The sequence below is a fragment of the Lissotriton vulgaris genome, chromosome 3_1 (genome assembly GCF_964263255.1).
Source record: "Lissotriton vulgaris chromosome 3_1, aLisVul1.2, whole genome shotgun sequence".
Lineage (NCBI taxonomy): Eukaryota > Metazoa > Chordata > Amphibia > Caudata > Salamandridae > Lissotriton > Lissotriton vulgaris.
The window spans coordinates 2032378371-2032395419 of NC_141689.1; the positions used below are offsets into that span (position 1 = coordinate 2032378371).

Sequence of the window (17049 nt, forward strand, 5' to 3'; positions counted from 1 at the left end):
CGAGGCACTCCATGACGTCGAGGCACTCCATGACGTCGAGGCACTCCATGACGGCCCCGACGCAGACCGGAACCGCGTCATAGCTCAGACGTGCCCTTACTGGGGAGAACCCCCAAGATCACAGCATGGGACTCGGTAGAGGACCTACCCTCTCCTTACCCAGAGGCTGAAGATGCCTTCAAACTCCTCTGTTTGAAACCTGGGAGCCGAAGCCTCCTAGAAAAGAAGGTACAGAGAAAGACAGGTGTCAAAAGACACAGGCAAGCACAGAGTACAAACCCTGTGAGCTTCAGCTTTGGTCTTTAGTTCAGTTGCGGACAAAGCACTTGTCAGACTAGAAATAGTCTAAAGACAAGAAGACTGCAGAAATTCTGCCAAAAAAACACAGCAGAATGTAGATATAGGACAACGACTTTGAGTGATGCTACAAAAATCCAAAATTATCACAAAAATTGTATTGAAAAAACTCAAAAAAGAAGACGAGCTAATGCTCCAGGGTCCTGCTAGCAGGAGCCGGAAAAAAGAACTGAAGGTAAAAGGGACCTGCACTGCATTCTGGGATACTGTAAGGCTTCTGGAAAGTTCTCTGAAAGGCACAGTATCCTGTTTTGAGCCACATAATGGCAGCCTATGGGGCTTGTCTGTCCACTTCTTCCTCTCGATCATTCCAGAGGGTTTTGCTGTTAAAGGCAAGGTTTTCTCTGTGGAAAACCCTGGACAGGCTGTGCTGTTTGTGGATTTTTATGGAATTTCTAGTTGAAGTATTGGACAGTGTAGCCTGTGGATATAGGCTGCATTATCTGTCTTTAAATTCTCTCTTAAGTGTCTGTGCAGGTCTGCATGTTTTGACAACTTAAGAGATTTTTGATTGCTCCGGGGTCCGCGCACATGGGCGGGACTATTCACTAGATTATGACTATACACAGAGATCCCCTACTACAGAAGGGAATAAATCACTTTGGGGCAAACACCATTCAACACAAGTATTCAACAGACACTAACATGGTCTGTGGTTACACTAGAAAAGAAATGTGTACTGAGGAAGACGACTGGAAATTATGCCTTTGCTGAGAAGTCATGAAGGAATCACTAGAGGTCCAAAACAAATGTGTTGTTTGCGGCAGGAGTTGAAATAATCTAATTTCTGCTATTTGTCATAAGTGGTATTTCATAACAAAGCCTTATAAGCATTTTGACAATCCTTTATTTCAGACTAAAAAAAAAATGAGGTTTAATTTACTCATCTTTAAGTTGGGATTAAGGAAAACAGTTTGCAAGAAAGAGATCTTCTAAAGATCAACGAACTTATAACACCTTCAGCTTTATTCTGAACTGTGTTTAACTCACATTAGCCTGCACAGAATTTATTTTACTGCTGAAGCACATCACTTGCTTGAAAGCAAGGAAACCCCAGTCACCTGGCACCTGTAGGATTCGACTAAGAATCCCACTTAAAAAACAGATATTCCATTGGTGAGGACAAATAGCAGTCAGGGAAATCCACAAAGACCAGAGATAAAAGCCATCAAAAGGGAGTGCTGTATTTAACCCAGGTTTTGCTTTTGTGCATGCCCGCACACTGTGTCAAGTCTAGGATGACACAATAACAAGCCTGGGGTGTCATGTGTTTCCTACACAGACATTGTCGTTTTCCCTATGTTAGCTTAACTTTGAAGTTGTAGGCGACTTTTTGCTTTGCACACGTTACCAAATCGGATGCTTTTTTGTGCCACATTTCATTTTCACATTTAGTCAGCACATATCTTTGTATTTTGTTCTTTTACTGGAATTTAGTCTGCACATCCTTGGAATGGTCAAACATTGCCTCTTGTTATTCTCTGTAGTCGAATACTAACACCTAGACATAATGGAGCCACCCAGCTGCTATTTTCGAAACCACATGTTTTGTCATATAACATGGCACATGTTCTAAACACATAGAGCAGAGACTTTCAGACAGAGCAAGGTCCTGAGACAAGAGAACTGTGTCAGCTGGGATACAGAAGAACTATCACTGTATTGAAAGGTATGGGGTCCACCACTACACCCAGTGGGCTATAATCACTTCGTTTTTGTAGTGAGGGTAGGAATAGGCAAATCGGTCAGATAATATAACAGGGCTTTTTATTGTATATGGTTTCCTAATCATGCTAATGGCTTTACTGACCTGTATTCGCTTGCTAGTTGTGGCACAATTATTACTTATTAGAGCATGATAGTTTAAATAAATATTGTACCTTTTCCTCGTGTCCCTTTTCTATCTATTGTGGACAAGCAAGAGTGAGAGAATGAAAGGGAGTAACCTGCTACCCTGATCCCGGAGAGGGTCGGGAGCGGTGTGTTCTGGGCGGGCCATATCACTTGTCACTCTGGAAAGGTTAGGAGGGTAAGTGAGTCACTAAGAGCTAGTTGGATTTGGGCCCCTAAATACAGATGGGGTATAGTGACTCAGTCCCTACATGCTGATTTTCTAGCGTACCAAGCATAGTTCTGTTCTGGAGCAGAATCCCTGCAACAGGGGTTGTGGAAGTCCCACCCAAGCGGATGTCTAAACTGCAGACAGATCAGGCACTCTGGAAAGGTTAGGAGGGTAAGTGAGTCACTAAGAGCTAGTTGGATTTGGGCCCCTAAATACAGATGGGGTATAGTGACTCAGTCCCTACATGCTGATTTTCTAGCGTACCAAGCATAGTTCTGTTCTGGAGCAGAATCCCTGCAACAGGGGTTGTGGAAGTCCCACCCAAGCGGATGTCTAAACTGCAGACAGATCAGGCAGTGTGTGGTGTGGAACAATGGCAGTACGTAGGAGAGGATGCTCATGGAAGAGGTTGGCAGCAGATTTCTATAGGTAGGAACCTATCTGTTTTAAGAACTAGGAAGACAGAAAAGAAGTTTACTTAGGTGGAGAAACACAGAGTCTGGAGATAGAAGTAACCGGCAGATCGTTTGAAAACAAACCAATCCAACTAGGATGGCATGAGACTCCCAAGGTCCCTTAAGCATACTTCATTAGCAAGAGTAAAAGGACGAGCACAACAATGTGACTAGCTTTTGAGTACAAGATATATTGTGAAGGAACTTGTCAACACCCCAATGGGATCTAAGAAAATGCCTATTCTTGAGAGGGTAGGGAGGGTGGGTGGTGGGGGGGGGGGGGGGGGGCTAAAAAGAGAAAATAAAATGTTGTCAACCAAAGGCTTACAGCATACCTGCAAGGGGAAGATTAACACTACTGAACTCCTTCACCACCACCATGGGATTTCAAGATTTAGAATAATTAAAATGCTACATAAAACAGACTGCAACATTACCCAATTAAAAGCAACAAACAAAAACTCTCAAAAATATGTTCAGTATTCCAAAATAGGGTTACTAAAGTCGATAAGATGCTCCAAATCAATACTAGGAAGTTAAGCTGTTTCACTCAACACAAAAGAGGGTGTTGTGGCTGAACTAGAGCATCAATGTAAAAGTGACCAGAAATTATGTGAGATTGAAAAGCAGGGGTATTACCCTCCGCTAGGCCTAACCGAACAGAGGGTAAAAAATATTGGTTTAGGAACGAGGAGGATGTGTAAAATTTGCTGACCATCTCAAAAAATGAAGATTTATTGGCTTTGCAGCTGGGAGAGTGTGCATACATTACAATTCACCATAGAAGGAGATAGGAGCAACTCTTACTTAATGCAGGAGACGTGAAGAACCGTTACCAAACTAACTACAGAGAAGGGAGGAAATTGTGCACCTGAGGTACTTTGGGAAGCATCACTGTGCCAACAGGATGCAGAGTCAAAATTAAATGTTAGACCATAGTCCACCCCATACATACCTTGCATTATACTTCACACGCAAGGCCCCAATACCGAACAACCACTTTGACCCTCACCACACCAACATTAGATTATCTACAATTATCTCTGCAACCCAATCCTCTTAAATCTGAATCTCTAAAAATCTGAATTCCTACAGAACAGCCCAGGAAAATGCATGCATTAGTACCATCCACTCTGTAGGTAAGAGTGTGGAATTACGGCAGGTACTGAAGCTGCAAGACACTGAACATCATTTATCTGGAGATGAGGGATATCTCAGATGGCCGGTTGATGGAAAACTTGACCATCTTAAAGTCATGCTTTCATGGTAATAGTAGAAAGCAATTTTTTGTAAAGTAAGTTTTCTATTTGAAATTTAAAGATGACACGATTACATCTTAAATACATTTTCCTTATCGTTTGAGTTTGTCAAAACCCTTATCTCAAAAACGTTAAGACCGGGCCATCAAAAGCAAATAGCCTGATTCCACATTTGACTTTTTATGCCTCAAGGTCTGTTAAGATATTTGAGGTAATTTTACTTGCAATCCCTTCGTCTGGACATTGCAAGATTTTTCTGGGGTAATGGTTACCACCCTTAAAAGTACCTAGAAGACAGGTTATTTGAAGAAGGTCAGCAAAATACAGGAACCCACAAGGGCAGCTGAACATACTGGAAGCGTATAGGAGTTGCAAGAGGATAAGAGTAACTATAATTTTTTTTTTTAAATGAACAAACAATACAGTAATTGATCTCTAATACGGTGGAATGCAATTTCTTTTTAAGAAGGCTAAAATGTTAGTCAAATAGAAGCATGCATTGTTGCGCATGCAGTCATGAGTCCTGTTAAGTAATCCAGAACAAAATATCAGCATATTTATGAAGATTTGTGTAAGATCAAAGCAATATGAACCAGATTAATCTTACTATTGAAAGAATGGAAACATACTGTAATGTTACGCCCCACAACACACAGAGTAAAATGCACATACTAAGAAACGAACATATACCTTCTTTTCCCACCGAGTCAACAACGGCATTGACAAGGTGTATCACAGTGACTATGGAAGCTTGTAAAAGGCAGAAGAGAGGCATATTAGAAACAAGACAAGAGAGCATAAATCACAACAGCATGCCTGAATCCGAGTAAAGCAGGAGTGAAAAAGTTTACAGTTTCAATTGGAAACGTCAGCACTCTTGTCAATGATGGTTTAAAAGTAAATGCATGCATATCTAGGTTCAATCAACTCTTATTGGATATTTTCAAATCACCTTCATTTATTTATTTCAAGTCTTAAAAAAACAATTTAAAAAGCAGCTTAATTAAAGTTTAGATAAAAGATCACAATTTGAAGCAAATAAAAAAAAATGTAAATGGGCAAACCCTTCTACCACTTGTTTTCTAATTAAAAAGAAATTAAGAGAACTACGTGCAAATATGAATACAGATGTGCCTCTTTGCTACATGAAGTAGCCTATTTTTTCTGCTAATAAACTGGAAAATGTTCATCCATTGAATTGAATTTTTTTTTACTTCTGTTATTCGAAATTTCATGTCGATGGCACAATCGTAGCACTATTGTGGAAGCACCACCCCATCTGTACAACTGTGCTCAAAAGTACAGCGTGTACAAATAAACTGCAGAGGGATTTACCTGTCGAATTAAGTGAAAATCCTGTTAAATTATATGCACATGTGCAGTATCTAAAGTGTACTGAACACATGCCTAACAAAGGTTAGAATGCCGTCATGACACTAAAGTTGCACCTCTTCTGTCCCTACTTCCTACAGTTCGCTTCCAATAACGTTTCACTTCCTATAATTTTCAATGCACCATTACTTCTGTTGAAAACTGGCATACTGGGAGCCATTAGCTGGTGAAATGTATGCACAAGTACGAATGTGTAAGAGTCACGAGTGGAAGCATAAGAACATGGCAAATAACCAAACATGCATACCGATGGCTAAAACTCTTACTGTGTAGTGTCGTCCCGTGTCACACGGACCGCAACATCACAATTCAACAATAACTAGCACTTATCAAACATAACGCAAAACATTTAACACCTCGCGAAAAATTGACACTACACTGTGTTAATTTTTGCACTTCGTTAAACTTATTTTTAAAATTACAAAACAGTTTTCTGGTGGAGGAGTTTGCATGATAGTCTTCTAGCATACACCACACACAGTTCAGAATAACGTGCAATTGCAAAATGGCAATGTAAAGTGAAACGAAAAAGCAGTTTGCCCACACAGTGATAGACCAGTCAAAGCAGACCAGTCAAAGCAGGGATTACAGCCACTTTGGCTTTGAAGCACACAGCGTCTACCACTACAAAACATAAAAATTGCCCAAATCGATAATAATTAGGGCAGAAATTATGAGTCTGCTAAGAAACCTAAAATGGCACATACATTTCCATTACTGCGGTCACAGATGCTGCAAAAAAGAACTGGAATGAAAAAATGCAAAGGATTTTGATTTCACAGAGCAAATACTGAAGACATGAAAGTGATGCTCCAAAAGATTTATCTCTAGAGGGGTACCCTCAAGGTGGGCACACAGTCATCTACACCATCACAATGGAAGATAGAAAACTTTGGATTATTAGAGTTTGGAAAGAACAGAAATTGTTTAACATTAGTAGTAGATTTGCAGCTTGAAGAATTTTCTGGATTCAAATTCTGAGCATTATTCTGCCATCTATAGGTGGAATCTAGTGGTTGGGTCTGTAATTCCCTTTGTAATCCTTGTTATTTTTATTTACGAGTTTACTGTCCAACCATTTGATGTCTAATCCAGCCGTTTCTGACACAGGCCCTTCTTCGGCAGCCCCTACGCATGGACACCATCTTCAAATTATTTTCTTTTTTGTAATTGCTCCCTCCTCTTCTGGGAGGGTAGGTGGGTGGGTCGCAAGTGAATAAAGAAAATTCTTCAAGCTGTACAACTACTGCTACAGCTAAGAAGCCATTTCGTTTTGCAGTGTGAATATTTTCTAGATCCAATTGCTTTGCATGGATTTTGTAGCTTTTTTATCCTTGTGGTTATTTGGTTGAAGATTACAAATAAATGTTTTAACACTCTTTGTCCCACTTGAGCTTCCTTCTTCATCTGTGTACCTATGCAATAGTGTTTTGTGAACATGTGCACCCTACACCAAGTAGCTGCCATGCAAATATCCTGCAATGGTATATTTGTCAGGAAGGCAATCATTGCTCCTTTTTTTTTACAAGTGGTGTGCTTTAGGTTTGGATTGTAGTTATATTCCAGCTATTGCGTGACATATTGGAATTTCTGTGCGATGCATCTTGAGATGGTATTTCTTGTAACCAGTTTCCCCATGTTTCTGTCTTCGAATGACACAAAGAGCTGTTTTACCCTCCTAATTAGTCTTGTCTTCTCCATATAGTGCATTACCGCTCTTCTGGTGTCTAGCACGTGTAGTGCTCTTTCCGCTTGTATGTTTGGTTCCTGAAAGAAACTAGGATTTTGTATTGATTGGTTTATACGGAAAATGTTAGAAGACTTTGGATAGGAAATGTGGGTCTGTCCTCATTACTATCCTGTCTTTGTGCATTTGCATGTATGGCACTTGGATTGTGCGTGCTTGCAATTCACTTACTATCCAAAGAGTAGTCATTGTGATAAGGAAAGCCATCTTCAATGTGACTTGTTTGTGAAGTGGTTGAAATGGTTCTCTCATTAGCTGGGTTAGCACTAAGTACCATGTTGGTGCCAACACCCGGTGGAGCCATTTGTTTTGCTCCCTCAAGGAATCTTTTGATTACAGAGGTTAGAAGAAACTCCTTCCTATATGACCTCTGTGAAGGCCACCATTGCTGCCGAATATACCTTAAAGAAGCATAAGTTAGTGTGTTGTCTAGTAGGTGTGTGAGATATCGTAAGGACTGTAGAGTCCTTTGAATGGTCTTTTAAGAAGGCAAATTTGTTGCACCACCTTGAGTATCTTTCCCATATGGCTGTGTAGCATTTTCTGGTCGTTAGTCTTTTTGCTTCTCTGAGAATTACCATTGTGTTCTCTGGTAGACTGAGATGTCCAAACTCTGTCAAGGAGCCAAGCTGCTAAACTAAGGGTTTTCGGCTCTTGATTGAGAACTCTTCTCCCATGCATAGAGAGTAGGTCTTGTAGGCACGGTCGCTTCTGCATATTGTCTTGGGCTATCTCTATTCGGTTTAAGAACTAAGTTGGTCTAGTCCATTGTGGTACAATAAGAATTCATGTCATTTGATACAATTTGCATTTGTCGATTACTTTGGGTAACAGTGGGATTGGGAGAAAAGTATTAGCAAATCTCCCTGACCAGTATACTGACATAGCATTCCTCACTGAGTGGATGTGCGTGTTTGGCTGCAAAGGATTAGCGTTTCTCATTTTAGGAGTGAGAGGTGTGGCGCAGCGGCCAGAGCAGCTGACTTCAGAGCACGGGGCTCACAGTTTGATCCCTGGCGCCAGCTCAACTCAGCACCATGTAACTCTGGGAAACAACTCACTTGATCTCCCTGAGGGCCCCATGCCTTAAGACCCTTAGGGGTGATTAGTTTGCGCTTTACAAATACCTGACTGATTGATTGATTTGAGGTACTGCAAACGGGTCTATTTCTGGTGTTCCCATTGCCTGAATATCTGTTTGAGCACAGTTTGCTTGAATTCCCACTCATGTGAGCAGGATACTGGTCTGCTTAGAAGGTTTGCTTCTACATTTTCTTTCCCTGGAATATGTATTGTTTTTATGTTGGTCTTTGGATGGCCCACCTCCAGATCTCTTGAGCTAGTTTTGACAGTGCAAATGGTTTTGCCCCTTCCAGTTTGTTGAGATTGATCATTGTTCTTGTATTGTCCATTTGAATTACTAATGACATTTCCCACAGCTGTTTCTGAAAGGTTTTTAAGACTAGGAACACTCTTTAGATACAGCTTCCTGCTCTTTCCAAAATACTCTGATTTTGAGTTTCCCCATATGAGCTCCCAAAACCATATGACTGTGGTAATGGCTACTGTGGGTGTTGGTGATATGAATGTTCTACCCCTTGTATATTTGTCCTGTTTCACCATGCCATCTCCTCCTATACTCCACGTGACAACCACTAGATATTCCCAAATCTCTGTGGCTTGTGACTATTGGTTTAGTACCCATTCCTGAATTGGTCTTATATGTAACCTTGCCTAAGGTATGAGAGACATGCAGGAGGCCATTATCCCCCAGCATTTGCCCCATGGTCCTCACTGTCTGGTATTGGTGAGTTTTGTGCACTAGCAATATCTTTTCACAAGGAAAATCCTTTGCCTCCATTGAGTTGATTCTCACTTCCAGGAATATTTTGTCTTCTTCTGTGTTGGGATATGATTTGCACTTGGGTAGTCAGTATACGTTCACCAGGCAGTCATCTAGGTAAGGATATACAGAAATCCCTTGCCTTCTCATGTGTGCTGCCGCTGCTACTACTACTAGGTATTTTGTAAACACTCTTGGTGTTGAATTTATTACGAAAGCGAGCATTTTGAATTGATAGTGCATTCCATCCACCACATAGCACGAATATATAATTTTTTGTCAGTTATGTTATGTTATGTTATGTTATTGGCAATTTATAAAGCGCGCGTACGCCCGAGGGCTTCTTGGCGCTGGTAAGATAAAAAACATAACAGGAGGAGAGTCTGGCGGAGGAGTTATTTCGGGTAAGCTTGTATGAAGAGATGTGTTTTAAAGGCCTTTCTGAAGGCAAGAAGGTCTCTACTCTGTCTGAGGGCAAGAGGTAAAGAGTTCCATAGGGTGGCTGCAAGGAAGTGAAAGCAGCTGCCGCCTTGTCGTTTTTTCTTGAAACGAGGAACTTCTAGAAGATCTTTGTGGGCAGATCTTAGGTTCCGTGGGGGGACGTATCTACCGATCAGCTGTCTGATAAATAGGGGTCCTTTGCCTTGCAGAGCCTTAAAGATAATGCATCCGGCTTTAAATTCGGTTCTTTGAGCCACAGGGAGCCAGTGCAAACTCTCGAGGCCTGGTTTGATAGGTTCCCATTTGGGTACTTTGCAGATCAGCCTGGCGGCCTGATTCTGCAGGTACTGTAGTCTCTTGAGTTGTCCTACGGGTAGGCCTAGGTATAGACTGTTGGAAAAGTCAATATGGGAGAGTACCAGGGCCATTACCACCTGGATTAAGGCGGAGGGAGTGAGGAAATGGGTGATTTTCCTGATTTTCCTTAATTGGAAAAATCCAGAGGAGACCACGGTGCCAATTTGGGATTTTAGCGAGAGGTCCTCGTTGATGGTTATCCCTAGGCTTTTCACAGTGGAAGATTTTTTTGGGGGGAGGCCCATGTCCGATGGCCAGAAGTTAGGGCTCCAACTAATTTCGCTCTTGCCGGGCAGGATCAACTCAGTTTTCCCTGGGTTTAGTTTGAGGTGGTTTGAGGACATCCAGCTCTGAATTAGGGTCATGGTGGCTTGGAAGTCCTCCACCGCGTTAGGGGAGTTGAGGACAAAGATAAGCTGTAAGTCATCTGCATAGTTGTATGCAGTGACTTTATGCTTATTTAGGGCAAAGAGGAGGGGCCGCATGTATAGGTTGAACAACAAGGGGGATAGTGAGGAGCCCTGGGGCACCCCACAGAAAGACTTGACCTTGGCGGCAGTAAAGGAGCCTAAGCGAACCGATTGGGTACGTTCGGAGATGAACGATTTTAACCAGGCTAGGGCAGAGTCTCTGAGGCCCGCCTGTTCGACACGGTTGAGCAGAATGGAATAGTCAACCGTGTCGAATGCCGCGGATAAATCGAGAAGTACTAAGGCTTGATGAAGGTTGTTATCGGCGTTGGACCTCAGGGTGTTTTGGACTGCTAATATTACCGCTTCAGTGGAGTGACCAGGTCGGAAGCCCGCCTGGTTGGGTTGGAGGTATTCTGTTTCCTCCACGAAGTTAGAGAGGCAGTTGGTGACATGTGCCTCCAGCATTTTCGATAGAAAAGGTAGCAGTGATATGGGCCGATAGTTCGCAAGGTCGAGCGGGTCGATGCCGGGCTTCTTGGTAAGGGGAATCAGTAAGGCCTGTTTGAAGCTGCTCGGTACTGTCCCTGACATAAGAGAGTCGTTGAGTAAGGATAACATGCTGTCGGGCATAGCTCGACCAATTTCTTTCATGATATGGGGGGGGCAGATGTCCATAGGGGATCCTGATTTGACTCTAGACAATAAGGTTAAGAAAGTTTTCGAGTCGATAAGGGGGTAGGAATGTAGAGTTGAGGGATTGAAATAGATGTCATCCACTGGGGCGGATGATGGAGATGTGAGGATGTTTTGCTTGATCGTTAAGATTTTGTCACGGAAGAAGTCATTCAGGGAATTGCATAGTGCTTGTGAGGGAACTACCGGGGGGGAAGTTCTGTCGTCGTTGCAAAGGTCGTTCACGATCCTGAAGATTTCTTTAGATTTGTTGGTGGAGTTAAGGACTTTAGATGAATAGTAGGTTGTTTTCAGGTTCTGTAGGGTTTTTTGATATGTCTTCCTGGCTGAGCAATATGCGGCTTTAGCCAGTGGGCAGTACTGGGAACGCCAGGTTCTTTCCTTTTGCCTCACTTCAAGTTTCAGTGTTTTTAGTTCGGGTGTAAACCATTTGTGTGCGTCCGGGCTCCTTGAGCAGCTAAGATGCGTAAGGGGAGCATAGATGTTAATTGCTTCGGTGAGCCAATCGTTGAGCCGGCTGTCGGCCTCGTCCACATTGTTGCTATCGAGAGGGGGGGAGTTACCCAAGAAATTTAGGAAGGCTGGCATGTCTATGGAGGACCATTTCCTGATGGTGTTGCTGGTTTGTAGTTTAAAATGGGTTGTCTTATCTAGCTGGAAAGAGAAAGTAATGCTGTGGTGATCAGACCAACAGCAGGGTTTTATGTCTAGTACAGATAGGGGTAGGTTCAGAGACCAGATTTGGTCGAGGCTGTGGCCCTTCTGGTGGGTCTCGGTGTGTATGTGTTGCGTCAGGTTAAGATCGCAAAAGAGTTCGCTCATCTCTGCAGCTTGGGGGTCCAACGATAGGTTGTCGAACCAGAAGTTTAGATCTCCAACCAGGAGTAGTTTAGGATGGTTAGTGACCAATGGTGCCAGTAGTTGAGCTAGAGCGGAGGGGAATGTAGCCATGGTTTGAGGAGGGCGATATAATAGGACCAATATAAGTGAGCCATTGGGGGTGTCAATTTTGGCGACTATGTTTTCAGTATTAGGTAAAGGCAGAGAGGGGAGCTGTCTGAGTTGGAATTTTTTATTGACGATTATTGCTGCTCCTCCCCCAGTTTTTCCGCCTGGGCGGAGAGCTGATAGAATATAGTAGTCTGTAGGAAGGGCAGCTAAAATATCTGGTAGTGAATCCGGAGTAAGCCAGGTCTCCGTCAGTAGCAACATGTCAGGTTGTTTGTCCATGAGTAGCAGAAATATATCAGATTGGTGCTTAATCATGGAGCGGGTGTTGAGATAGATACACCTGAACGTGTAGGTGGAGCAGGGTGAGGTCGTGCGCATAGAGTACTCGGGAGCAGGGGCGTGCATGAGGGAGGCAGGGTTGCCAATACCCAAGAGAGAAATGCGTTTGGCGGCGTGGTGGGGGACAGGTGGGCACGTAGTAGCGGTTGGGCGCAATACCTGTAATTCAGCAGAGGTATAGATGTAGTGGCTCGCAGGGTCCCTGGCCCCTGGTCCCGGACGCTCGCGGACGAGCGCAGACGAGCTTGCCTTATGCGCGCCTTCGGCGCGCATTCGTCGCGCCCGCTGCGCTCGTCCGCTGCGCTTCCTGTGTAGGCACATGATTTATAGCTGGAAAAGGAGATGAGGGGTGGGCGTGGCCTAACCGGGTGGGCGTGGCCTATGTCCTGGGCAATGGCGGCAGGGAAACCAAAACAAACCCTCGCCAATGGGAGCTTGTATCTCAGCTGACTGAGGGCTCGTGAGAGCGCGAAGTGCTCGGTGCAGGTGAGTGCAAGTTTTAAAAAGACAAGTAAATTCTGTCGCTTTCAATTTAAAATGTACAAAATCGCTCTACTCCCGGCTCAAGCCTCAGGAGGTTCCGTTTTTTAAGATGCAGCGCTAGTGATTCATTGGGGTGTGTAGATAGGCAACCTTTAAATCTATGGTTTCCATGTAACAGCCTCCTTGTTGTAGCTCAGGTAGGACATCTTGCAACGCTGTCATCTTCACTTTTTGTGTTTTTATTAACTTGTTTGCAAAATGGTGGTCTAGTCTAGGACATAGAGACCTACCTTGTTTTGGTATTAGGAAATATGTTGAGCAATTTCCCTGGTTGACCTCGTGCCAGGGCACTGTTTCTACTGCATTATTTTGTAGCAATTCTTTTACTTCTTGTAGTAGTGGGTTTTTAAATCCTTTGTGTGGAAACATTTTTGGCCCCTCTACTGCTGGTTGTTAGGTCAGTTATATGCAACAGCCACTTGTAGGTTGTTGATAAAGCATTTGTCTGAAGTCACCTTCCTTCACTCTTGGAGGAAGTCCTTTATTCTCCCCCACCACCGATGTTTAGTGTTTGAGGGGGTGCTGATGTAGTAAATCTCTCAGTCTTTGTGGCTGTAATCTTCCTCTTGCAAATCCCCAAAAGGGTTGACACAATGGTGTTTGGTATTGCCACTATTGTGCAGCTGTTTGAGTTTAGCTTGCAATCAGAAAACCTTGGAGTAAGGATGCACTATGAACATTTCTTCTACCTACAGATCTCCTTGTAGGTGTGAACCCTCTCCTGATGTGTCCCCTGAATTACAGGGCTCCCATGGACTTGGCAGTGTTGTCCTTTCTAAGTTATTGGCGGTTTTCATCCAAAGCACTTTCTAACAGCTGCTCCTATTGAATGGGGTGTTTAAGTTTACCTGCACTTCTGTTTTAAAATCAGACACCCTTAACCAGTCATGACAACTCGCGGTGGTTCCTGCCATCATCTGACAGCTTGCCAGGTCTACAGCTTCTAGAGAAGATTTTAAGGAGGTATTTGCAATATTTTTCTCTTCTGGGACGCTGCTCTTTTTCGATATTGTTCTTGCTGAGGTTATCAGCTCTGCCATTATGTCCCAGTGATGATCTGCATTATCTGTTGAGCAGGGCATTTCGTTTGGCTATCCGCCATGGAGTTGCTAGTCCCTTTTCAAAATTTCTGCTTAAGATGTCCATCTTTTTACTTTCCTTATCTAGGAGTGGTTTGGATGCTGTTGGAACGTTAGCCAAATTTCTGGCTGTGGCCGCAATATTTCAATCCACTGTTACGATTCCTCGTATGTATGGAGGGTCTTATGAGGAGTGCTTGTATTTCTCTTCTTCAATTTGTACCCCATATTTGTCTGCTGCCCTTTTTGTTAATTGACTGCATACTGCAATGCCATCCCGGAGGAGACTGCCTCAACACAACATATCCCATCTATCCCATCTTCTGGGGAGTCCATTTTGATGTCCTGCCATGGAGTCTCAAGATATTCTGATCCCTCTGTTTCTTGAAACATACCTTGTGTTTCAGAATCATCTTCTTCGAAGAAGATTCTGGTTCTTTCTCTTGTGGCTCTGGGGACATTGTTGAATAAAGGTCTTCTGGGTCTTTGTCTAATTATGATTTTTACACTGAAGTTTTCAGCTGGATTCTAAATTCTCGAAGGGAGGTGTCAAAATTCTTTTTCTTTTGTAGTAGTGCGACCGCTTTGGCTTGGAGATGCCTCTTCTTCAGCTCGATTCCAAATCTGCACTATTTTCTTCGTCAAGAGAAGGAGTCCATTTCTGTTACGACCTCAAGGCTTCTTTTGTAGGGGTGTACCCGACCCTTTATTCGGTACCTCCCCACTTTGATCATTTTATGATGTTGTCATCTTCTTGGTTGCCCAACCGCTTGCAGTGTCTTTACTGTCGTTCCAGAGGAGTTCCTTCGGGCTCGGTTTGCCTTCGGTCATAAAGATCTTTTATGCAGAGACAGCCTTTTGTGATTTTGAGTCTTTTGTTTGAGACACACCGCTGGTTGTTTTTTTCGGAGTTACTTGAGAATTTTTCCCATGTGTTTTCGCTGCTCCTATTCAACATTAATGGCCCTCATTTCGGCATCTGGGCCTTCCGCAACTTTGGCCATGTTGTCTTCCTCCTCACTCGAGAACCCCAGGTCTCTCAGTGACTAAGTCTCTTTCTGCCCCCACATCGTGTAGTGTGCTTGTCTTAGTTTTTCTCTTGTCCTTAAGGTCTTTTGCTTGAAATCTACGCAGACTGCACAGTGTCAATCTTGTGGTCCAGCAGAAGGAAAGGTCGCACACTTGGAGGTTATCTTTTTATGCACATTTATGATGGCTCTTCAGGCTAAATTGGAACTGTGTCTTCTCCCTGTCACACAGAACAGGGGGAAGACTTTCAGGACAGTCTCCAGATCACCTTCAATGTGTCGTCTTGATTATTTTTTTACATTGGTACATTGTTTCAGCGGTCTTCTCCAGTACTACTTCTTCAACGCGCTTTTGAATAGGCACCTTGTTTTCATAGATTGGACAGCCTTTGCAATTCTTCCAGCCCCAACAGTGGAAAAACAATCTGATACGGGTGACCAAGGGAGGAAGCTTTAACGGGAGGGTGTATGATGTCATAAGATGATGGATTAGGCAACAAATGGTGGGGAGTCCACACCCCAAAAAACAAATATTTAAAAAAAAATAAAAAACAAACAAATCAATAACGAGGACTACGAATACAACTGAGAATTCTGGACCCAACCATTAGATGGAGAAAAAAATTCAGAAAATATTCACACAGCAAAATTTGAGTTGTCAAAATAAATAAACTGCCTCCATCTTTCTGCTTACCAAGTCTCTGCATAGTGAAAAGACTCAACAGAATAAATGTGATTTTAATAATGAAACCGCACCATCATTCATATAGTTTTAGTGGCATGGAAAACCAGTCAGTAACCAGTGAAGTGAAACCACGGTGGCTAGAAAGAGGTCTAATGGAGGCAAGAAATATTGTTCTGGAAGCTACATATGGTAGCACAGATTAATACAGGGCATCGCTAATCTACCCACATATGAAAAAAGTCCCACAAATGGACCCATTTTTATGAAATATGGAAAGAATTGAAGGAACAGTGCAACTAGTGAAATTAGGATTTCACTAAAATACAGAATGTTTATGCCAAAAGGTATTACTCAAATCTTGTAGTTAAAGAAGTTTATCAATTAAATTACTACACTAGTCTTCAATGTCTTTTGCTTTGTCTTTTTTACCCAATTTATGTGTGCCTCGTTTCATCATGTGCTAGTTTAATTAGTCTTGAAATTTGCTATATTAACAGCAAACAAATCATTTTTGAGTTACCTTAAATACAATTTACTGTTAAAGAAAAGTAAAGGAAAATCAATGGTACAGCACTGTGACCTCGCAAAAGGCATGCAATTAAATAATGATCCACAAAAAATGTATGTGATTTTTGGAGGATGCAAAACCCAGTGATCTAAGGTAATGTTTGTATACATATACTACAGTTGATTTGTGTTACAGCCTGTCATAGTCCCTACACCAATGTTGGGAGGATGTCATTATACAAAAGAACTGCATTACTTTAAATCCGCTAAAAGCACATAGCTTGGAAGTGAAAGCGCAGTAAAGGCAAAATAAAAAGTCAGCACAACTTCAAATCATCATAGCAAGCAAATGAAGAAGCAAGAAACAGACTATTGCAAAAGAACTTGTGAACTGCGTCTTCAAAGATACGACACACTGCTATAACATACATATAAAACAACTAATCAAAATTATGGTACAGCACCTACAACGTAAAATGAGTAATAAAGGAAGCTTCAGTGTATATACTTAATGATTCTAAAAGGATAGTATAACTATCGGTACCACAAAGATTGTTCTCCATGATATCATTTTAGGAGTAATAGCTCTAGAATTACAGTCACCCACTAATAGGAGGTAACAAAATGGTATATTTTTTCTATTGAAAATCACCATAAACCCAATTTTGTGTAAAGATAAAGTAAATAGAAAAATAAGTATTTAACAAAGTCTCATATGCAGGGCTAAAAATAAAGTATGTGTTTACAAAACAAATGGCAATAATAGCTCATTTGTAAAAAAAAAAACAAAAAAAAAATCTGTACTGCTTCCTTTATTACAATTGTAACAAACTTACAAGTGCAACTTTCTTACACTCTGCTCTCGCTCAATGGTGATCTGATCCATATTGGAGCTGAG

General features: G+C 42.3%; 1 protein-coding gene across 7 annotated transcripts in view; it reads right to left on the reverse strand.

Annotated features, from left to right (window-relative positions):
• FAT1 (FAT atypical cadherin 1) overlaps positions 1-17049 on the reverse strand; it is a 299575-nt gene that overhangs the window by 13146 nt on the left and 269380 nt on the right. For 3 of the 7 annotated variants that reach the window (XM_086962553.1, XM_086962555.1, XM_086962554.1), the window contains exon 27: positions 4824-4883. The exons of 2 other annotated variants lie outside the window; for them this stretch is intronic. In XM_086962553.1, the coding sequence (XP_086818679.1) occupies positions 4824-4883 (60 nt within the window). Of the gene's footprint in view, positions 1-4823; positions 4884-16987; positions 17045-17049 lie in introns of those variants that run through there. 2 more of the 7 variants (XR_015309390.1, XM_086962559.1) reach the window with 2 other exon arrangements.